This window comes from Manis pentadactyla, chromosome 8 (genome assembly GCF_030020395.1).
Source record: "Manis pentadactyla isolate mManPen7 chromosome 8, mManPen7.hap1, whole genome shotgun sequence".
Lineage (NCBI taxonomy): Eukaryota > Metazoa > Chordata > Mammalia > Pholidota > Manidae > Manis > Manis pentadactyla.
The window spans coordinates 91,200,066-91,223,454 of NC_080026.1; the positions used below are offsets into that span (position 1 = coordinate 91,200,066).

Consider the following 23,389-nt stretch of genomic DNA (forward strand, 5'->3'; position numbering starts at 1 on the left):
CATAGCTATAAATAAATGTACTTATTATTGAGAGATGTGATCAAAACATTTTTTACTACAGGGGTTTCTGAATAGACATGTTCCATAGCCTGGGGCTAGGAGAGAGTTGATATTAATCTTTCCACTTCTACTGGCTCCAGGCAGTCCTTGTTTTGCGGCTGAAGAACTTACTCTCATCTCTACCTCTATCTCCACATAACATTCTCTTTTTTCTCCCTATGTCTTCTCTTCTGCCCCTTATCAGGACAGTCATTGGATCTGGGTCCACCAGGAATCCAGGATGAGCTTATCATGATCCTTAACTTAATTACATGTGCAAAGACCTTTTTTCCAAAGAAAAGTCACATCTACAGCTTGTGGTGGTTGAGACATATCTTTCTTGGGGGCACCATTTAACCCACCACAGGCCTGTTCTAGCAGAAGGAATAGGGAGGAGAAGATGGATTTGACAGCATTTTTAGGTTTGATTTGTTTGTTTTGTTCAGTTTGTTTTTGAGGCACATTTGTAGGTAGACTTGAGAGAGTTTGGTGACAAATTTGATAAGGGGCATTTGGGAGGGGAAAGAGCTCAAGGATGATGCACGTTTCCAGCTTGGGTGATGGGGAGATGGTTTAGTCTGGAACACTCTTTTCCAAAGACAGAAGAGGAAGTGTGAGCACGGCGTTCTCTTTCATTTTATTCTGCTTTCTGCTCAAATGTACTACTCAGAGAGTCCTTCCCTATCATCCTTTCTAAAATAATACTCTTACTTTCTGTTGCTCAACTTGGGTAGGAGGATTAGATTTGGCTGGTAGTAACAGTAAGTCCCAAAATAGCACTTTGGTTAATACACTGGAATTTTATTTTTCTCTGAAGTTCTAGAAATCTGGAGGTACTCAGTGTGTAACAGGGCACCTTGGTGACAGGGACACAAGCTCCTTCTGTTTTATTTTGTTGCTTTGTTCTATGTGGCTACCATCCCCAAGGTTATCTCACAGTCCAAGATGGTTTTGCATCTCCAGCCAGTGTGTCTGTATCTCAGCCAGCAGGAAGGAGGAAGGAGGAAAGACAATGAGGCAAAGCTGCACAGTTGCTGCATCTTAAGCTTCGCCTGGAAGCTACCATGAGACACTCTCGATTTCAACTCTGGCCAGAACTTGGTCCCATGGCCACACCTAGTTAAAGGGAAGGCTAGATGTGTAGTCTATTCTATAGCCTGAATTCAGCTAAAAGTTGGAGTGCTTATCAGTGAGAACAAAGGAGAAATGGAAATTGTAGGATGCAGCTGTGTCACCTACACTCTGCTTTATTTTTCCTTCTAGCACCGGACCTAATGTATATTTAATCTGTGGCTTGTTTACTGTGTTTCTCTCCCTGCCAGAATGTGGGTCTTGCTCACCAGCACATTGCTAGTGACTGGGAAGTGCAAGGCAGGTTAGGTGCTTGGTGCTTCACAAATATTTGTTGAGTAAATAAATGACAAGGTGGGGAATCGAGAAGAGAAAGTTTAAGAAGTGACTGTGATGAGAGGCGTGTTGAATTTCAGGTGCCTGTGGGGTATCCAGGAGTCGATGTTCACAAACCATTGATGAGTAGGATCTGAATAGTGACTCAAACCACTAAGCCTTTTTATGGAAAGACCCCGAGGTGGCAACTTTCCAGGAATAAACCATGGATACAGGAGGCATGCCTAGGGGTCACAGATAATGCAGCTCCATGAACTATAAAGTTCATTCCCATAGTCTAGGAAACTAAAGGCCATCATTGCATAGGTAGCAAGGATGGTGTAGTGACAATGGTGTCTCTGGTCTCCCATGAACATGAGACCCACTAATCTGTGACATCAGGCAGGTGATACTGGAATGGGACTTTTCCAGCACTAACAAGCAGTGAAGGTTGAGAAGACAAGAGTCTTTTAGGGGCTGAGACCTCTTATGACAAACTCCCCTGAGAGCTGGCACAGAATGGGGACTACTGGATCCACAGCCAATCGGGCTGCCTGCCAGGTGCTTGCCAGTACATGCACCCTCTGGTTGGTGAAGAGCAGGGAAAATGTTTTCACTGGTCACAAAGCCAAGCTCTCAAGGTGTTACCAGACTCCCAAATTCAGATTTGCGTGCCCAAATGTGCAGTAAGCCAATCTCTGAGTCACCAGGTTTGAAGCAGAGAAAGCTTTATTATCAGAAGGCAGGGTACCTTTCCCAAATCTGCCTTGCTCAATTGGCGGAGGGGATGGCTTTATATGTTCCTGGCAAAGGAATGTGGGTGTTAGGGCAGAAATGGGAAGGTCCTTGAAACTTATTGGAATCCCATCTTCCTGGCATCGCCTGAGGGTCTTGGTTTGGCTCATGTAGACTCCATATCTGGTGGTATCTCTGGAAAATAGATGTTGTCAATCAATACCCTCTGCCCCCATCCCCCATCTCCAACAACGAGCTTTAGAAAAGAAGACAAAGGACAGGACAAGGTTATTGATCCTTGCAAGGTTGTGCCCTGAGTAAGGGTACCATGGAAGGGACAGTGTAGTGAAGGTTTAAGCAAATAAAGAAATGTGTATCTGGGTTCAGATACATACACACAACAAAACAAGAGGAAAACTTCATCCTATATATATATTCTCAGCTTTAGCTAAGCCTTGGGCCTTCTCAGAAGCCAAATGAATACCTGGGAGGGATGTGTCATGGGCTTTGGGGCTGTGTGGTGTTTTACAGTGTGCCTCACTGCACGGAAGTTTCTTGAGGTTGGCAGGTGACCTAGTGTCAATCTAACCTGTTCTGTGACCAACTTATCCTATGGCAGGAGTCTTCTTGCGGTGGCTAGTCACTAACAGCCTTTAAGTGCTCAACCCGTGCCCACCAGTTTTGCAGCTTTAGCTTCTAAAATGTCCCTTAGCAACAGCCTTTATCTCATGGGCACATTTACAAACCACACAAAAGACACAGACAAAACAAAGACCATATCTGGGAGAAAATGGATCAGCAAAACCAAGAGTACTCAGCCAAATTCACACCAAGTTGCCAAGCCCAAGGAACTAGTTCTACCAATATTTTATCCTGCTGGTCTAAATTTAGAAAGAGAAAAAGGACTCTCACCATTCTCACTGGCGAGACCCCCCAGGGATTCCCAGGGGGCTCACATGGTAAGAAATCTCATCTGCTGGCTGTCCATCAGATGTCCCAGAATTTTGCAGCTGCAGTAGCCTGGAAGCTAGTGATGTCCAGCAAGATAATGTATCCTGGCCACTATGAGCAATATCTAGTTAGATAAAGTATCCTGCAGATTGCACCAACCGTTGGGGAAGAAGAAGTTTCCTCTACACTTTAAAGTTCTTCTAGCTGGTCTAAGAATCAAATTGACATGAGACGGATTAACAGGAGACAGAAACCAAAGTGGGAATCCATAGACATGAGACTCTGAAGACATCAGGACAATGAGGTATATATGTCATCCTGAACTAAGGAGAGGGGATAGGGGCCTGGGACTTCAAAGAGAAGGAAGGCAATTCACAGGAATATAAAAGAGTAAATGCTTAGTAAACAAATGTTTGCTGGGCCACACAGAAACAATGGACACACAAGAATTTTAAGTTTGCCTCATACCTCCTAGACCACCACACTAGTTCAGAATATAATGTAGCTCCCTATGGTGGTGATTCTCCTCCTGGAGCAGCTACCCTATCTAAATCCTTTTCATGCAGTTGTGGGGTAGAGATGGAACTTTCGGAGTCTTTGGGCCTTGATTGATTTTAGCTCTGACATAATCTGCATGCCAAAGCAGCACGTCTTGGGGTGGCCAGCCCTTGGTCCCTTCAGTGTCAGGGTTCCAATGTGGGGCAGCAGTTTGGGCACTGGCCCTAATTTTTCTTTTTTTACTTTCTCTTTCTCTTTGAGAAATTTTAAACCAGCTGTATAACCTCTACAACACTCATTGCTCTTGATTAAATGGGGATAATGATATTTGCCCTTCTAACCTCACCAGCCTATCAGGAGGAATGAGGTAATAAACGAGAAATTGCTCTGTACACTGTCAACGTTGTGCAAATATTGCTGTTACAAGTATGCTCCCCGGTACTGGGGTACAGTTTTGATCCACTGGAGAGAATCCCTGGAGGAATATTCCTAGTGTCCGTGGGTGATGTGAATTGTTACATTCTGACTTAGCAGCAGCCTGCATTCTCTTACTGGCAGGTGTGTTTTGCCAGGTGGCAGCCTGGCACTGCTTGACCCCTCACTCCTGCCCCAACTCATGTAAGGGGAAGCAAGTAAAAACGGAGAAACCCAGGGGACTTCCCGGAGAGGGGAGTGCCACCTGGAGGGGGAGGGGACACCCGTGGAACTACACTTCTGATGGTTGAGGTCTTTGTTGCTCTTCCTCAGGGTCCAGAGAGTAATCAGGAAAGGGGCTTAGGTGGGTCCAAGAGCTAAGTGACAGCAAAAAAGAGGCAAAATAATAAAGAAGGGCATGAGGCAATAACTGGCATGAGAGGGGATTCAGGTTCAGCTTTAACGTGGCAGCATGGGCTCTGGCCTCACAAGCTGTCTGACTGTAGCAGATAAGATTGGCTCCCCAGAAGACAGCAGTATTAGGCAGACTGTCATGACTCAGTGTTAGTTATCTGAAATGAAGGCTGTGGGGAGGTGGTGGGGAAGGATAGTTACAGCACCTGCTGGGCATCAGAACGGGTTTGAGTCACAGCTCCAAACTTTACCAAGAGCCAACATTCGACTACAGGGTCCACCTGGTGCAAATCAGATTCCTAGTCTGTAAAGAATAGTCTTACTCTAGCTCTAGATGGGTGGGAAGCACAGTCGGAGAGCGTCCAGTGGAGGTGATGAGCCCTTGACAATATGGGTGAGTAGCCAGGGTCGGGGAAGGCTTTATGGGGAGAGGGTGTGAGAGCGGGGCCTTTGATAAGAAGGATAATTGTTGGGTAGAGGTGAGTGGAGAAGGCAGGGCAAGCAGGGAAATACGAGTAGGGGCTCAAATGGACTGAACTTGGTCAGGGCCAAGGTCAGTGGGAAGTGGCTGTGCTGTGGCCAAGGGCAGAGGAAGAGATAAGTCGGGAACTGTGGAGTCAGGTTACAGAAGGCCTCAGACACAGGCAGAGATGTTTAAATTAGCTCCATCAGGAAGGACGGGATCATCAAGGGATTTGGGGCAGGGTTATGATGTGATTAGATTGCTTTTTAGCAGGAATAATGTGGCCTGGACCTCGGGATGACTTGGATGGCCAGAAGCCAGACACAGCAGCCTGAAGACTCTTGTAATATTTCTGGCATGGGGTGATGGATGAGGACTGGGAGTTAGGAGGAGGCAGTGCAGCAGGCCTAGAGTTATTCTTGCAGAAAATATTGATAGGCATTGGGGTCTGGCTGTATTCAAGTGGTGGGGAGGAGTGAGTCACCTGGAGAAGCAGTTTTTTTCTGAAAGGCCAGGAAGGAGAAAGCATTGCCAGCTCCTTGCCTGCAAACAAAACAATTCAGAGTAGCCTACCCATTGGGAGGATCATCTTCTCTCTGGCTCCTGCCCATGTATGAGCTCTCTGTTGTAATGGGGGCATGGTGATGGTGCTAGATGGGGCATGGGTTAAGGGGTATGTATGCTCTTGATCATTGTACTGGGCACACCACACCTTTTGAGTGCTAGGGTCTGTGCTAGGTGTGGAAGAGAGTGCAATTAGCAAAGTACCACTCCTGATCCTTAGGGAGCCTCCAGCCTTGTGAGTCTGGCAGGATCACATTTGCAGGACTCAAGAGCACCTGAGAACAACCAAATTGTTCTCATTCACCCAATTTTGCTTTATGGCCATAAAGGGAGTACAAGTGTTTGATGGATGCCAGAAAACCTCTCTGTTCCTGGTTTATAATACTATGCAGGGGGCAGATCCAGGTTTTGTAGGGCTTGAAGCTTAAACAGTTTTGGGAAGCCTCTCTGGGAAATAATTTGAAATTACAAATATAAAATTGCTAGGCCTGCTCAGGGCCTAGAATGGGGGGAATACAAGTGAGAAGCCCGGAAGCTGAAACCTCATCAGTTTCCCAGTCATTCTTATGATAACTCCTATCATTTATTAACTGTATATTATAAGCAGGTATTTTATTTTTAGTATTCCACAACAACTAAACAGGGTAGGTGAGCATTAGTATCTCCATGTTACCCATGAGGAAGCAGGTTTAGAGAGGTGACTCAGGCTGCCGCAACCACAAAGCCAGCGGTAGGGGCTGGGCTCTGGCCTCAAGGGTCACATCTGAGGTCCTCTTCAGTTGGTGATGGCAGTCCCAAAGGTTCCCAAGGGAAACCTAAGCCTGGACCTACCCATCTCCCCAATTCCACTTAGGAATGTTTCTTAGATCTAGCCAGGATCCCCCAGGATCCGGAGCTGGGGTCAAGGTTATTGGACTCTGGCCATGTGAAGGTAAAATATGGTGTGGCCTTGGTCCCAGGATCAAGGGAGCAGAGCAAACCCCAGGGGTGGGCACCAGCTTTTAAAATACATAGACCTAATCCTGGATCTACAACTTCCTGGTTCTATAAAGTCTGTCAAGATACAAGGCCTCACTGAGCCTCAACTTGATTACCTGTTGAATTAGGATAGTAACTTCTTTGTATTTACATCTATCCAGTCATCTTCAAAGCAGTAAAGCTCCTGGTGGTGTCCTGTCCTCAGGAACAATGTAAGAATCCTATGGCTGCGGCAGTCCCAGCCGCAGAACACGTAATTCCACACCTCCCCTCCCCATTAAAGCTTATTTTTCTAGGGATCCGTCCCAGCAGGGTCAACTTCCTCTATGGAAGTGAAAAAGTGTCATTTAGGGGGCGCGCCTAAACAGTCCCCCAGGCCGCAGCGGGCTAGGGAGCCCGAGAGGAAGGAGGCGGCCCAAGCCCTGCCCACGCCCTCCCGGAGAGCCGCAGAAACCAGTGACTCGGGCGCGCGCCGTGGGGCGTCGCTCTTGGTTTAGCAACACAAATCCACCAGCCAGAGATTAGGCCGGACTGCACGAAGTGGGGGAGAGTGGAGCGGGGTGACCACTGTCGGTGAAGCCCCTGGTGGGGCTCCGCGCTCGGCCCCTTGGGTCCGCGACAGCCGGCTGCCACGGGGGCCGGGTGCGAGGACCCCGGAGCTCCAGGCCTTCGTTTCCGCCGGCACAGGCCCAGCTCGCTTTCCACGCCCACTTCTGCAGTCCCCTCCCGGCGCCTACCGTCCGCGGAGCTCCCGGGAGCGAGCCCTAACTTCCGAGGAAGGGGACTGTCTCCCCACCCATCCCGCCCCCGGCTGCCAACCGCAGAAGTCCTCTCCGGCTGCTCGTCTGGCCGGATCGGGCGGGGCCTCTTCCCGCGCCCCGTCGGGGTACTTCGCCGCCACGCGCAACCCTGCGCCCCCGACAGAGCCGCCCGTTCGCGCGTGGCTCCCTACGTGGGAGACGTGCAGGGAGATGCCGGGCCGTGGGGGATTTCGCAGCGTCGCCCGCCCCCTTTCCGGCGCGGAAGGGAGCGGTCGCCGCGCCACCCCTCCCCGGCCCGGACGCCACCGCCTAGAGCTGCAGAGGCGGGCGGCAGCCAATGGGCGCCGAGGAGGTGGGCTGGCTGGCGGCTGCCACCCTCCTGGCGACGGGCTCGCGGAGTCGGGGAGCGCGCGAGCCACCGCCTCCCAGGCCGTGGGGGAGGGGCCGCGGGAGGAGGAGGAGGAGCCGGCGAGCAGCCGCCCGAGGACCACTGCTCTCCCAGGCTGCGGAGCACCCACGCCGGTCCCGCTCCTCCGCCGCCAGCATGATCGCCGCGCAGCTCCTGGCCTATTACTTCACCGAGCTGAAGGATGACCAAGTCAAAAAGGTGAGCCCCCGCCTGCGCTGCGCACGCCGCTTTGCCTCCAGCGTTGCGTTCTGGCATCCGCTCGCCGCCGCCGCCGCCTCCATCCTGCGCGCCCAGCCCAGCTCTCCACCAGGCCCGCATTGGTCGGACTGTAGGACAGTGCGGCAGGCTTCGCCCATTGATTCACCCGAGGAGAGTGTGTGTGTGTGTGTGTGTGTGTGTGTGTGGTGTGGTGTGGTGTGGTGTGGTGTGTGTGTGTGGTGTGTGTGTATGTGTGTATGTGTGTGTTTTCAGGGCGGGGTGGGGGGAAGACCCTCGAGACTGGGCTACTTGCTGCAGTGTCCTTGAAATGGGCTGTTGATGTCAGATGGGCCTCCGGGCTATGCGGGGAGGTGGATGTGTGGGGGCCTGTGGGCTAATCCGCAGGGCCTGTTTGGAAGGGTCCGAGCGCTGTGGGCGGAGGAGTGATTATAGAGATGCTGGGAGGTGTGCACGCAGCAGGCGGGGGTGCTGGCTGGAGGCCAGGCATCCCATATTTGGGGTTCCTGGCAGAGGGCGTCTGGTGCCCGGGAGAAGCCGTCTCCCCGGTTCTCCCAGCTGTGTGGCTGCTCCTTAATCGGAGGATGGGGTGACTCGCCAGGCTTCCGGGAACCGGGTGGGGCGCGGAGGCCACCGGGAACTTTGCTCATCGGCCTCAGGTCTGGAGCAGCATGTCTGAATGGAATTTTTTTATACCTCTACGTGACCGTTCCCTTAAGCTGTAATTTCCAGCCAGCCCTAGGAGCTCAAGTAAGAGGCTGGTCTTTGAGTCGAATGGAGGCCTTGACATGTATGCCTGTGGCATGTGTGTACTTGCACCTGGATCTCCCCTGATGTGTTGCTTGGCTTTGACATCTGTCTAGCATAAAATACTGTCGGTTGGCAGGTCTGAAGGGCATGAAGAAACAGGCTAGGCTGTAGGGAAAGGCACCTATTTCATCAATGCCAGGCCTGGCACAAGCTCCTGACCTCCCACTCCACATAGGTGACATCCCTGGGGTAAGCTGGGATGGATGAGCAAGTCAACCTGACTTTGGAGTTCAAACGAGGGAGTGCTACCTACAGGTGATAGGCAGGAGCGATAGGTTGGATTTTCTGCCTCGAAAGCCACAGGATGTTCATCTCCTTTCTATCCACTTAAGACAACCCCCTCCTCTGGCACAAGGGGAAACAGGTCTGCTGACGGCAGTGACCTCATCAAGGTCACCCAGTGAATTAGAGGCCCAGCCAGGGCGGTCTCCACCTCCCTCCACTGGGAATTTGACCAGTGCTCTTCCTGGAAGTCAGCTGAGGAGGAGGTGCTAAGACAAAGGCCCTGGGGATGCTGCATGGGTCGTGGATCCTGTGCTGAGTTGGGATGTTAGGAGATGGGCCTGGGAATCTGCCACTGTCCCTCACGGCTATAAAAGTGATGCTTGAGTTGCCAAACCTTGGGACTCATGTTCACTCCCATGGAGCACCTTTCAGGTTCCTTCTGGCCACTGAGCTTGGGGAGCTGTGTGTGCCAACATGTGTGTTTCACGAGTTTTTTCAATGGTGTATCTCTGTGGTTCTTCCCGTTTCAAAGTGGGGAATTTCAGGCATGGATGAGTTCACTACCCAGTCTGTGTACACGGTGGCCTCTGTAGCTCAAGGCAGCAGACTGCGGGGTGGGAGTGGGGGGACCTGGATGACCTTGTAAGCCGCCAGCATCCACAGCCACCACCTGCTGTGTGGCCTCCAGGGGCTGAGTTGGGTTGCAGTTAGGACTGCACTCAGTGGGACCTGTTTTATCAGGTATGCAATTTCTAGTGTGGCCCTGGAGTCCTCCACTCCCTGTGGCGGCCTGACTTACATTCTTTCCTCCGGGCTCCTGTAGGCATCCAAGTGTGTGACTTCTGAATCAATTCATCCTCATATCCCTTCCTCCTCTGAAACTGGGATTCTGACATTTCCTCCTTGCCCTCCCCGGGCCTCAGAATCTTGCCGCAGGAGGGTCTTGAGGCCAAAGCTTCTACCAGATATACTACTTGTCAAGGAGAGTGTTAAAAACAAGATGGCGTTTGGACTTTTTATGCTGCTTTCTATATTGTGGGGGGTGGGGGGACGGGTATGAGGATTCCTGCCAGGGGATTGCCTTGGCCTGTGTGATGAGCTGTGTGGCACTGCCATTGTGGGTGTGGTCCCGAGGAAGCTTTGGGGCCTCCTGAGCACATAGCGGGCACTTGTTCTGGGGATCTAGTCAGCTTTCCCCTGCTGCCTGTGTGGATGCTGGGTGATGCATCTGCTCTCCCGGGACTCAGCACTTGTTAAGAGACTAGCCCTTCCTACCCACCACTTACTGTGGAAAAGGCTGGGTACCCCATTCTTCCTGCAGGATATGGGCCCTACCTGCCACCTGACAGGGATCCAATGAGGACAGTCCCCCCACCTGACCCTGCCAGTGTAGGCAGTCATGATTATTCAGCCCACCAGTCCTAAGCAGCTTCTGGGGCTCTGCAGACAACCCTGGCACCCCCACTAACCCTCACCCATCTTCTTAGCCTCTGGCCTGGGATAGGAGGAGGGAAGATGGAGTTGGGGCCAGGGAAGGTTTTTGGGATTGCTCAGGATACAAAACTGGTTGTGAAAAAGGTATCGTTTCTCATTAGTATGAAACATATCAGTAATTGAACCTCATGAACATATGTTGGGTTGAGACAGGCCAAGTGTCTGGCTTCCCCACATGGAGCCCCATTTTACAGATTCTGTCTGCATAATATTGGTTACTGAGTGCTGTGAAAAGGGAGTCCTACCATTAGGCTGAAGTAAATACAAAACATTTATTTTCCATTCATCCGTCTAGTGCTTTTAGGCGGAAAAGGAGGCACGTGTGTGCTTGTGAAAGATTCCATTCATCAGAATCCCAGACGTCTGCTAATTCCTTTGACCTCCAAGTAACTTTCAACATGCCTCTCCTCTTGCTTGCTTCTTCCATTTGGTTTAGTCACTGGGAGCCTGGAGGAGGGTGAAGGATTACTAGTGCTCTGTGTATTTAGGGGAGGCAGATGGGTCTAGCAAGGTTGGAACTTGGCCTCTAAAGAAAGACCAGACTTCCTTTCCTCCAAGGTTGTCATAATGGTGAGCAAACACCAGTGGATTGTCCCTAATTGGGATCCCCATGGCCCTAAGCAATCCCCACTGGCAGGTGAACAAATGTGTGATTTGTCTAACTTGGAACCCAGGAGTCTTTGGCCCAGGAAGGGCTTAGCAGTTAAAGGGCTACCAAGGTTTATTTCCTCGGAGCCCATGTGGCCCAAGTACAAAAGCATTTAATAAATGCCCTTATTGGTCAGGGGTTGGAGAGCCAAGAGTTAGAAATTGATAACTATTCATCCATCTTTTGATCTGGTGTTATACAGATATCCAGAAAGAGCCTCACTCCTTCATGAATCTTCATTTCGTAATCCCTGTCTCCTCTGCCTTGAATGTTCTTAGGAATTCTCCCCCTACACTTCATTCGGTTTGATAATTTGGGACTGTCATGAGGGAATAAACTGGGAAAGCGGGTGGGTATGAGGGACTTTCACATCTGGCCGTGCTGCACTGGCCTCCCACGCTCCTGCTGTTTCCTGGAGAAGGCCTGGGCAGCTTTCAGTTAAAAGACTAATTTGGCATGACTGGAGCCATGTCCGTGTGTTGGCAGTCCGGGATTTCTGCCTGGTAGAATAAGCCACTGGAGTCTGCTCTGAGCGTGCCTGAGGAGGTGCTGGGCTGGTCCTGGGGAGAGGGAGGCAGCCATGCACTTCAGCATCCAGGAGTCAGTTCATGGCTAGACTGCCGGCACCTGCTATTGATTTGAGGACTTTTACAATCAGATCTGATCATGGGAACTCAATCATTTCTTCAGAAAAATGTTTGAGTCCTTTATTATGTGCAGAGTAGTGTGCTAGGCTGAGGTGATAGCCATAAACCTCGTGGAAATGGTCTGTATTCTCATGGATCATAAGTAATTATTTGCTTATAAGTACCTATAAGTACAAAGCATAGAATGCTACTAGAGCATATAGGAGCCAATGGTTAGGTCTTGGGTGGGAAATCACTAATTTAGGAATTGCTTAAATCCAGGCTATGGATGTACAAATAGGAATATTATTCTTAGAAATTTGTAAGGGAGAGTAAAAAATGTTATCTCTAAGCGTCAGGAAACATTTTATGGGTACCATATCAGGTATCAATTGTGTGTGTTGTGAGCATATATGTGTAACAATACACACAAGTATACTAACATGCTAACATGCATGTGTCTGTTTGCTTCAGTTGATCTTTCAAAACCTCAGTGTGATTGTCAGGACAGTAAGTTTTATCCTGAGTGTCCCAGGGCAGCTCCCTCTCCCTTGGAGCACTGCCTGCCCTGGATGCCTTGCTGACTGCAGGACAGAAGGCAGAGGTTTTCTTCCCCATTTAGAACAGAGACTGGAGGCCCCAAGCAGATAAGTGACTTTCTCAAGGTCTTAAAATCTGGAATGGGATCTAGGGAGTTATTCTTATTCCCTCTGATTATTTCTTCTGGGAGAAAAACTTCTTTGTTGATTTTAATGGCTTAACCTGGAATCTGTATTTCTCTCCCTTACAAATCAATACAGACAAGTTAATTTTTTTATTATGGAACATTTGAGGTGCATACAAAATACTGAGGTTAACACAACAAAGACCTTTGCATCCACCGCTCGGCTTAAGATGTAACAGACACAATCACAATTCCATGATAGACACAACTGTGGAACCCCTTCCATGCAGTCCTTAGTCCCGCCCTTCCAGAGGTGACCTCTGTCCTGAATTTAGTGTTTATCATTCATTCCCATGCATGTTTTGATACTTTTCATATATATCATGTATCTATAAACAGCATATAGTGTTACTTTATATGGTTTTAACTGTGTAAGTAGTGCTATGCTGTTCGTGTCCTGCCACTTGCTTCTTTTAGCTCAACAATTTATATTTGGGGCTTTTCCACATTGATGCATACATCTTAATTTCAGCAGTTTAAACTGCTGTGTGCCCTTACGTTGTGTAAATACACCACAGTTAATTTATCTGCTCTTTGATGGGCATTTGGGTTTGTAATTTTTAGTACCGCTCTGATCCCTCTTATTTGCAGCTCTTCAGGTACACATTCAAGTTTCTCTTGGCTGCAAGCTGTGTATCTAAGGCTGCAATCGCTAGGTGGAGGAGGGTGTCCATTTTCCCGTTTTCAAGATTTTTCCAATTGCCATCCTCCGCGGTCTTGCCAGTTCACACTCCCTTCAGAAGTTTGTACAGATTCCTGTAGTTCCACGCCAGCCCTGGGTACAGTCAAACTTTTAACATTTTAAAATAAGTTTAAAAGAGTCTATTTCTTCCCAGTCATTTCCATTCACATTATAGCATTTGAGTTTATTTTAAAATTAGCCATTTCCTAGTGTACTTTATCAGGCAGAGCTCTTGTTGCAAATTACTGAGTGAAGTTGACAGCTCTCATTGTGAGCAGTGCCGGCCCCATCCTGCTGAAACATTTGCGCAGTACAGAGGAGGGGGAGTAGATAGATGCAGGGAAAGGCTCAGGAAGGTTCTCTGTGGCCCCTTGTGTTTTATGTGAATCCGTTAAACTTTTCTGGGAATTAAAACACAAGTGTGCTTTTGGCCTAACACCCTCCCTCGTCCTGGGTGGACCCAGCTGGGGAGGGCAGGTTTATCAGTAACTTAAACGTGCCCAGCCCTCTTAGAGAAAACTCAGGCCAGCAGCCTCTCAGACTGTGTTCCCTAAAAAGGAATGGCAGGTTGTGCTCCCATGGTAGAAAACTGAAGTGTGAAGTCTGCAGCCCATTCCTTGCAAACAGAATCTGCCTTCTCTTGGCCAGGCAGATAAATTAGATCCTGTTCATCTGATTCCAGGCTTGCTTATGGCTTGCACACACTGAGACCTTGAGGGTGCCTTCGAGGGAAGGATGGATTGAATGCCTACCAGGGGCCTGTGTTTTTCCTAACACAGATCTTATTTAATCATCAGTATTAATGCTTGTGGAAGCCAACATTCAGTGCCTGTTGCATTTATTGCTAAGTACTGTGCTAAAGGAATTACATCTCCGTAACACCCTGTAACGTGGGAACTACTATGATCTACACTTTTGGATGAGAACCTTGAGGCTCAGTAAACAGAAAAGCCAGCACTCAGACCCATCAAATCCAATGGCAGAGTCACTGCTTTTTTTTAAATTGAGATATAATTCACATAGTAGAATACCATTTTAAAGAGTACAATGCATTGATTTCTCATACATTCCCAAGGTTGTGCAGCCATCACCACCGTCTAATTCCAGAACATTTTCATCACCCCAAAAAGAAGCCCCGTTAAGCAGTCATTCCCTATTCTTCTCTTCTCCCAGTCCCTGGCATCTACTAATCTGTTTTTTTTTTAATGGATTTGCTGCTTCTGGGCATTTCATATAAATGGAATTGTAGAATACATGGCCTTTGTGTCTGGTTTCTTTCACTTAGCATATTGTATTCAAGTTTCATGTATGCTGTTCTATGTATCATTGCTTCATTCCTTTTTATTGCTGAGTAATATTCAGTTGTATCAATATACCACATTATGTTTATGCACTTGTGAGTTGATAGACATTTGGGTTATTTCCACTTTTTTTGGAGCTGTTTCTAACACTTGTGTACCTGTTTTTCCTGTGTGCACATATGCTTTCATTTCTCTTGGGTATCTGTGTAGGACTGGGATTGAGGTTAGAGCCCGTGCTTTTATCCACCTTGAGGAAGGCATCATTCCATTTAGAAATGAGGAAACTGAGACCCCCAAGTGGTCTCAGTGAAGTGACTTGCTTTGACCACACAGCTCATAAGTGCTAGGGATGGGAATACTACCAGGTCCCTGGACTCACAAACCCTAGTTCTTCCGCCATACCACACCCAACCAGCTCTCTTTTTTTGCTGTTTAGCGGAACAGATCCAGGCAGGAAAGAGCTGGGAGGAGGGGCGAGCTGGGCACAGGCCCTGCATATTCCCCTGACTCCTGTGTCCAGCACCAGCACACTGGCCACCCATCCCTACCTCCTCCCCTGACCCTTACAGCTGCTCACGGTCAACCCACTGTCTCTATTGGGAGGGAAATTTGCCCATAAAGTCATTTACAGTGAAATGTTATGGATTTTACCACTTTTTCAAAATTTTCCATGTGTACTGTTTCCACTGGTTTTCCCTCCCCAGTCCTTGTTTACATTTTAAAAGAGGACCTGGGAGGGCTTTGCTTAACTTGTGAGAACCCCCTAATGCTCCCTACTGCTAGAGATTGTTCTGCATTCTCTCCCAGCCTCTGCCTGGCCAGACTGTAAGCTGCTGATTTCCTTGATTGATTAGCACATGGGATTTGCCTTCCACCCTGTTATTCAGTCTGACTTCATTTCTCTGGTGCCTTCCAGGGCCCTCTCTGGGTGGGCCGGGGTAAGTGGAGTAGGACCCCCATGGCGGCCACCACTGTAAGAAAGACACCATGTCACCGTTGCAAATTTCTTCTGTTTACATGCTTGATTTAGTTGAGTCCTTCCAGCAAGCTGGGATGTAGGTATTTCTTCCTGCCTCTTACATATGGAGCAGGTGAGACTCAGGAAGTGAAATTGACATGATCTTGGTGGCCAGAAAACAGTAGGGCTGGGAGAAGGACACACGGTCTGTCTGATACTGTGGGCAGCTCACCTTGCATGCAGAGGCAGGACTGTGGTCCAGGGCTCTCCAAAGCAGTGTTCTGCAGTGGCATTCTGGTAGATCACCCAAGACTCCCATAATGGGGGTGTGAGTGCAGAATAGTAGCCACTAGCTATGTGTGGCTATCAAGCACTTGAAATGTGGAGAGTCTGATTTGAGATGTGCTATTAAGTATAAAATACACATAGGATTTTCAAGACTTTGTATGACAAAAGGATATATGTAATAGTTCATTAATAATTTAAAAAATATTGATTGCTGTGTGTGAATAGTATTTTGGATATATTGGGTTAAATATTTAAAATTAGTTTCACCTATTAAAAATGTGACTACTAGAAAATTTAGAATTATATTTGTGGCTTGCGTTATATTTCTGTTGGACAGTGCTCAGCTAGACAGTGAATTTCATGGCTCAGAAGTTTGGACAGAGGCACTCTGCATTTAAAGAGTGGGTTCCTGTGGGTCCATGGGCCCTGGTTTTCTCATCAGGAAGACCAGGAGGCTGGAATCCAGGTTATCTAACAGATCACTCCAGCCTGCGCCTTGTTGTTAGGTGGCCATCCAGCGCTCTGGGCCTCAGTTTCCTTATCTGTTAGATGGGGTAAATGATCCTGCCTTACTATCTGCCCACTTATCCAATTAGAGAGTGGATGTGCAAACACTTGGAAAATGTGCAGAACTGTAGAAATGCCAGATGTTTTCCTTGTTCATCACCCAGAACACACCTGTAGGCACCTTGTGAGGCATGGTGGGGGAGTGCAGCTTTCTGGATAACAGAAGGTGTGAGGCCAGACCCTTAGCCAGGAAACTGGTCCTGGAGAACATTCTGCCTTTCTGCCTTGGGTTTCTGGAAAGCCTGCTTCTGAGGACTCCAGAGTGCAGTGGAGCTCCTATGCTCACCAACGTGAGGGCCAGAGGGCAGTGTTCATTATTGCTGTTTTACTGATGGAAAAACAGAGATGGAAGTGACTTGACCAAGGTGATAGAGGGAGTCAGGATAGCGGAGGAGGCCAGAGGTATTCTGATTCTAGCTGGGCCTTGCCCCACTGCAGTGTTGGCATCTCACAGCATTGGGGTTTGGTTGTCGTATAGTGAGAGCAAAATTGCCCTTCGGACCCTCTCTTCCCGCTTGTCTGGAGGTACCTGGATATTGGGAACTGTGAGGCTGGAGGCTGGAGGCTGGCCCTGGCCCAAGCAAGGCTGAGAATTCAGCCTGTTGTTCTTGTCCTGCTACATTCCAGGGCTGTTGTGTTCCCCTTGAGCGACCTGCTACCTTCTTTATTTTTAGGTAGTCAGTGCCAGGGCTTTGTTCTCCCAGCTTCCCTCTTGTCCTGTGCGAGGGCTTGGTCTCTCTCACCGGGAAGCACCTGTTCGCGGGCACCAAGGTAATTAGGAAGAATTTGAACATGATCTCAAGGCCTTACATTGCCCTCCTCGCAGGAGTAGTCTGGAGAATTAGGGAAGGAGCACCTTTGGAGCTGTAAGCCAGAGCCAGCTCGTTGCTGGGTGCTCAGGCCTTTCTCTTGATTTCACAGCCCCGGTTCCTCCTGTGTGAAATGGGGTGGATAACGCCCATCGTGCAGGTGTGCAGGTAGACTAGGGCAGCTAGAAGTGCCCAGCATGGCCCTGTTACATCTCAGTCCTCAGAACCTCAGCTTCCTCATCACGAATGGGGATTCCGTTGTCCCCCTGACATACTGTGAGTAAACAGAAGTGTTGTATGAGCAGGCCCTCGTGCCTGGTCCAGCCTTGTTGAAGTGGAACTATCAGTTCAGAAGCATAAATAAAATGATGTATAAGGCACTTAGAGTTATTTATGAACCTTGAAAAAGACCAGGGAAGGGAAACTCCCCTGCCAGTGTTTTAACATGCTGAAGGGATCCTTTTTCACTTGGTGATATGCACGCACATCTTTCACTCCCGATCCTCTAAAGAGGAATTTATATTCCCAAACGCATTTCCTCTGGTGGCTTCCAGGTACTCGGCAGTCTCTGGGAGGCTTGAACAGTGGAGCGAGAATCCTGGTCATCTGTAAGGCTCTTGTGTCCCTCTGAGCCTTGGCCTCCAGATGCAGTTGTTGTGGGAAAAAGTGGGGTCATTTGGAGAACACCTGGAACACTGCTCCTCAGGGAGGGCTGCAGGCTCTGCGGAGGTGCTAGAGAAGGGCTGGGCTGTTCAGGCAAGAGGGTGACCACCTGAGCTAGGCACCACCAGAGGCCTGCCTTCCAGCAGAGCAGCCACCCAGCCCAGCTGAGGAGCCACCCCCAGGGCTTGGGGAGGGGACACAAAGGGCTTGGAGGGCATGTTCCTGCGCAGCCCACACTCACTGTCTAGCTGGAGGCACAGACCATTCATGTGGTGCTGCAGTGCCTGAGGAAGATTCTCGCTCTACGATGCGTCCACCAGGGCAAATTAATTCCTACATAGTGAACATTGGCAGACCAGGGGATGCCGAGGGGATGCTGAGGAGAGGGGCAACTGGTATAGGTAGGGTGAGGATGGTGGCATGCCCTTTAGAGGAGGTGAGTCTGGAGATGGGCCTTGGGAGAAAGAAAAGGCAGGGCATGGAGGGGCCACTTACAAGTCAAGCAAGCAGAGTGGACAGTGGGCAGTGGGTCTACGAGGAGGGACCTTAAGAGCAAAGAACCTCTGTCAGGGCCCCAGGCTGTCTGAGGGAAGGCAGGAGGGTGCTGGGAGTAGGTGGTTCTTGTAGGGAGCCCACAGGGTCAAAAACGTGTCCTTTCCTAGCCAAGTCCCTTCCTGCTCAGGGCCTTGCTGCCAAGAGAGGACAGCAGCAGTGAGGTGGGGCCGCGGGCAGGCCGGAGGCGGGGTCGGGCTGACACACGCAGACGGGAGGATCCTGCCAGGACCTCTGGGCTCACTGTGGCTTTTGAACTTCCTTCCCAGGATTGTGTGAAAGGGGATGTGAGCAGACCTGCCAGCTTGTAGTGGGTGGAGGGTGAACGAGGCCTCCTAAAGGTCACACTGGAGTGGCGTGCTTTCTGCAGGCAGTCATGCTGCTGCCCAGCTGGGCGGGGCCGTGGCATGAAGTCCACCCACATTCCCGCAGCGCCCTGGCCTAGGGAGCCTCTGGCCTGGCTTGGCCCGGGCTGAGTGAGAGGCAGAGGAAGGAGCCCAGGACCAGGAGTTGGGGAACTTAGCGTCCACCCTGGTTCTCTTGCTAAACAGCAGTCCCCTTTGCCAATGGCGGAGCCTCTCCCGCCCCTGATTTTTTTCTTGGGGCATTGGAAGTGAGAGCACCGGCCCTGCTTCTCCAGCCAGGATCCTTTAAGCACTTTTTCAAGTACTTTGCTCAGTAGAGAGGCCTTTACAGGTCAGGCCTTGTGAACACACTCTCATTGTGGATGTACCTACAGAACAGCAAAGTTGCATCAAATGCAGGTGTCTGCATTGCCCTGTCCAGGTCCCATCATTGAACCAGGCAGGGTTCTGAGGAAATCTAAGCATTGGCTGCTAGTGTGAATCTTAAAGGCAGTTCCCAGAGGAAATAGGAGGAGTTAAGCTTTTAAAGGAAAACCTGCTTATAATATGATTCCATTTTTGTAAAATGGAATTAAAAAAACAAGTTGTGCACATAGGAGTGTTCAGGTAGGAAAACCATTTCTCAGGAAAGGTTGGGGAAAGAACTCATACCTTTTACTTTTGTGCATTTTGTATTTGATTTTTTTAATAACTGTATATTACTTATTGTTACTAGAACTTATCATTAGTTTAAAAAAAAACCTAGTAAAATAGCACAAATATTTCAGAGGAATTTTGCCAGAATCATTTGCCATGGTTTCAGGCATATGGCCATCTACCCTTAGTTTTCTCTTCTATAAAGTGGGTCAGTAACATTTGGTAATCAATGCATTTCTCTAGGTATTAAGGTAATAGGAGTCTCGATGTGATTATGAGGTAGACAGGGGAATGAAGGAGGTGGCCTCCCTTTTGGTCATTTAGATAGTAGGATGGGAAATGATGTTTAAGCTTACCATAACATTGTATTAAGGCCATATATTAATAAATGTTACTTAGCACATTATTAAAATGCTCCCAGTAGCTCTCTGAGGTGTATTATTTACCCCCATTTAAAAGTGCGAAAAGCAAGATTCGGGTTAAGTAACTTGTCCAAAGTCACACAGGTAATAAACGGCAGATTCTGGGTTTGAACCCGGTTCTCTTTATCCACAGCCCCGTGTTCTTCCCACCATGTGAGAAAGAATGGAAATGTGTGAGGAGGGACCTAAAATGAGGGTTTAGAAGACCTGGAATCTAGGTCCAGTTGCCACTTAATAACCCATGTGACTATGTGTGAGTCATGGGTCTCAATTTCCTCTACTATAAAATGGAGATAATGACGTGGTTCCTGCCTACTTCACTGGGTCTTTGTCTTGGAAGAAAGAGAACTAACATACTAAGTACCTGCTTCTTGCCTGGCACCCATGAGCTCATTCCATCTCTTTCTATGGCATCCAAATGGGATAACGTACGTGAAAGTCCTGTGTATAAATGGCAACGCCCTCTGCTAATGTGAGCTATTTTGAAAATAATATTAATCACCCAGGATATATTCTCTCCTGAGTCAGTCTCTTTAAGAAAAAGAAGTGAATTTGATGTTGAAATCTCTGCCCTTCCCTTAAGCAAGAGTCCTTAACCCTTCATTGCCAGCTTCCTGATTTCCTTTGCAAGTAAAGCATCTCACTTGGAAAATTCATTTTAAAAGCCTGTGCCGGGCAGCTTCAATCACACCTGCCTGACTTGTTCTTGATCCTCATGGGAGAGTGGAGGAGAGGGAGTGACAAGTTTCCATGGCAGTGCCCCCTTCCACAGGGTCAAAATGCCTGGGTCACCAGTGCCCGCTGGTCTGGTCCATTTACTTGGGCATGTCCAGTCTTGAATTGGTTTTGTGTGTTCTGTTGAAGCGGGAGGTGGGGCTGTGGTTAGGTGCACAGATATTTGAGTTTAGCCCAGTTTGGGGTCACTGGGTTCCTTCACTAGTGGGGCGGCTCTGGGCCGGGGAGGCTTGGTGAGGCTGTGTTCTGCCATCTCCTCCTGCTGCTGTGGCGTTCCAGCTTCTCGAGCTGCTAAGAGCTTCTAAGCCCTCCTCGTCCACAAGAACGACAATCCAGAACATGTATTTGCACAGTATTAGGGGATGAGTGCCCACCTGGTGCAGCCAGCCTGCTCCTGCCCTTGTGAGAGGGGCTCTTCCCTTCCCGGGATGGTGAAAGATACCCTGGAGACTGGCCAAGGGTACATGTCAGTCTCACCCGGAGTCTGCAGGACCCAGCTCTGCGTGTGGTATCTGGGACTCTGGCACCTCCCCCGTTTCCTTCCTAGGCAGACCAGAGTTCTGCATGCTTGTGTCAGACACCACGTGCAGGAGTGACCATTCAGGGGCCCTGGGGGTTCGGATCATGGACTCCTGGGAGCCTCTGTCCTGTGGCAGCCTCTGACAGACGTTCCAAAGGCTGAGTCTTGCTGCTTGCAGCCACCAGAAGAGGTGCTGTGCTGTGCTGTGCTCCCACCCCTGAACCCCGCCATAATGTTGGGCTGGGGGCTGGAAGCACAGGAAAGATTCTTTGGGCCCCAGAGTTTGGCCAGAGCAGTAACGCAGCAGCAGTTAAGGAAGGCAGTGTCCTGAGAGAAGAGGAAGGCTTGTGGAAGTGTGAGTGTGTGAGGGGGGTGGTGGGAAGGAAAAGATCTGGAGATGCTGTGGAAAGGGGACAGAAACAGGAAAGTTGCAAGGACCACAGACTTTGACTGCAGGCCTTTCCCAGGTCTGCGTTGGCCACCGTCTTCCCCTCCTGGGCTCCGCCCCAGGAAACAGCAGCTCTTGCCCGGGTGTTCGCCGAGTGCAGCCATGCCACATCTGGAGCCGACAGGCAGGAGCGGTACTCCTGACACCCTTCCTTCCTCCCTCCCTCCACCCACCACCCATTCTCAGCCTCTTTCCCAGGCGGCCAGGGGCAGCCCCGCCAGCTGCCAGGCAGGGCTGGTCCCAACAAGAGGAAGGAGGCCCCGTGCTCAGTGAGGTGCTGGGCACTCTGGCCCCTGGGAATATTTAGCCAGGTGCAAATTAGTTCATGTGTGCTCTCTCCAGTGCTCTTTGGGCTGCTTAAAGTGCCACAGTCCACATGGTGTAGATCTCATGAGCCCTGCAGGTGCCTCCCTGGCTGGGCAGCATGGCAGGTACCTGGCCAGACCAACCCCGGCCCCAGAATCTATGCTGGTTCAAAGGCTCCTCCTGAGCTCCCAAGGACCAATGGAAAGGGCCCTGCCTTATTCTCACTCATATGAGATCCAGGAGGCCTCAAGTTTGATTCCAGCTCTGCCCTGAGTTGTACCTTCTTTTTGGCCCCGTTTCCATGTCTCTTCTGAGAGAAGTTGTACCACATGGTGATCCGTGAACCTGAATCGAGGAGGAAAGCTCTCCCTCTGAAGATGCTTGGGGGTCAGGTTGTCATCTATGCCCCCAGCGTGCTTTCTTGTTTGAGCTTCTGGGCTGTATGTGGGTTTGGCTTGGCTGTCTCGAAAAGTCAGAATTCTGGGTCAGTGTCCCTGTGTTGAGCTGTACCTTGAGTAGGGGGCAGGATGACTGTGCAGCTATGGGGAGCACTGCTTTTTCTCAAAGCTTCCGTGTATCTGGAAAACCTCAGCAGCTTTACTTGGGCCTGCCCTCCACAGAATAGGGGAACCTGGCTTCCCCAAGGGATGGGGGGTTGTGGCAGGGAGAGTGTTTGGCTTGCAAGTATGAGATCTGGTTCCCCCAGCAGTGTGCTCTGAACTAATCACTTTGCTTTTTGGAGCTTCAGTTTCTGTATGTGTAAAGTGGGGATTAAGAATGTCTCCCTGACAGGGTCATTTTTAAGATTAAATGGCATACTGGATGTGAAAGCACTTGATAGACTGTTCATAATATAAGTATTATGCTAACATCCAGCATTAATTGAATTCCTCTTTTGTGCCAGGCAACTGGGTGAGTTCCAAAGGTCTATTCAATATGTTTCTTTTCCTTGGAAACTCACATGTTATCAAAGAAGACAGACATGTCAGTACACATAATCATAATGTAGAGTAAGGAGTGTAATAGTCAAAGCATGTCCAAAATGCTAGAGAAGCCATGTGCCTATTATTGCATGGTCTGCTCCTGCTCACCTGTTTTCTGCCCAGCAGACAGCTTGATCTTTCTGAAACAAAAATCTCATTGTAGAATCCTGATTGAAGTCATCCTGAAGCTTGCCGTGCTTTGGGATCAAGTCTGAATTTGTTTATGTGGTTTATAAGGTCCTGCGTGACTTAGCTCCTGACCATCTTTCTTGCCTCATTTCTCACACTGTGTGCTTGATACATATTAAATTTACTTCAATTCACTGTACAAGCCATCCTCCCTTGCCTTTGGCCTTTACATATGCTCTTGCTTGTGCCTGGATGCACTCTGACATCGCCCTCCAGGAAGCCTCCTCTGGCTCACACTCAGCAGGCCCCTGAGTAGCTGAGTGTGCTCCTCTGGCAGCTTGTGCCATGCATGAGTGTATTGAGACTGCCTCCTCCCACCAGACTTGCTATGATGGCAAGGACTTTGAGCCAGTCTTGGGGATAAAGTGGAGGCTGTCTCTTCCTAGTGCTGTGATTCTGGCAATTTATATTTCAGCTCTTGTGGTTTCTGATTGCCCGTCTTTACATTGTTTTATGACGAAGGGTAAAGAAAAAGGTGGTTGCAGTAGAAGAGATTAGGGGTGGGGCCAGGGTTGTTTCTGGCTGCAGAGACACCCGGGACAACTGCCAGTTCCATGATTGCCCACGAGTCAGGAGACGGGCTGGGCCTGGAGGAGGATGCGGCATGGA

General features: G+C 49.4%; 1 protein-coding gene and 1 long non-coding RNA gene across 2 annotated transcripts in view; one reads left to right on the forward strand and one right to left on the reverse strand.

The window, feature by feature from the left end:
- Positions 1–2,165: 2,165 nt before the first annotated feature.
- Positions 2,166–7,113, reverse strand: LOC118931465 (uncharacterized). Its single transcript, XR_008998922.1, has 3 exons — positions 6,559–7,113; positions 5,385–5,443; positions 2,166–2,355 (listed from the first exon to the last, which is right to left on the reverse strand). It is a non-coding gene; the product is annotated as an uncharacterized LOC118931465 (long non-coding RNA).
- Positions 7,114–7,532: 419 nt separating this feature from the next.
- Positions 7,533–23,389, forward strand: part of HK1 (hexokinase 1) — a 64,057-nt gene continuing 48,200 nt past the window's right edge. Inside the window, exon 1 of the mRNA XM_036924009.2 lies at positions 7,533–7,810. Within this exon, the coding sequence (XP_036779904.2) occupies positions 7,541–7,810 (270 nt within the window). The 5' untranslated portion in view covers positions 7,533–7,540. The remainder of the gene's footprint in view (positions 7,811–23,389) is intronic.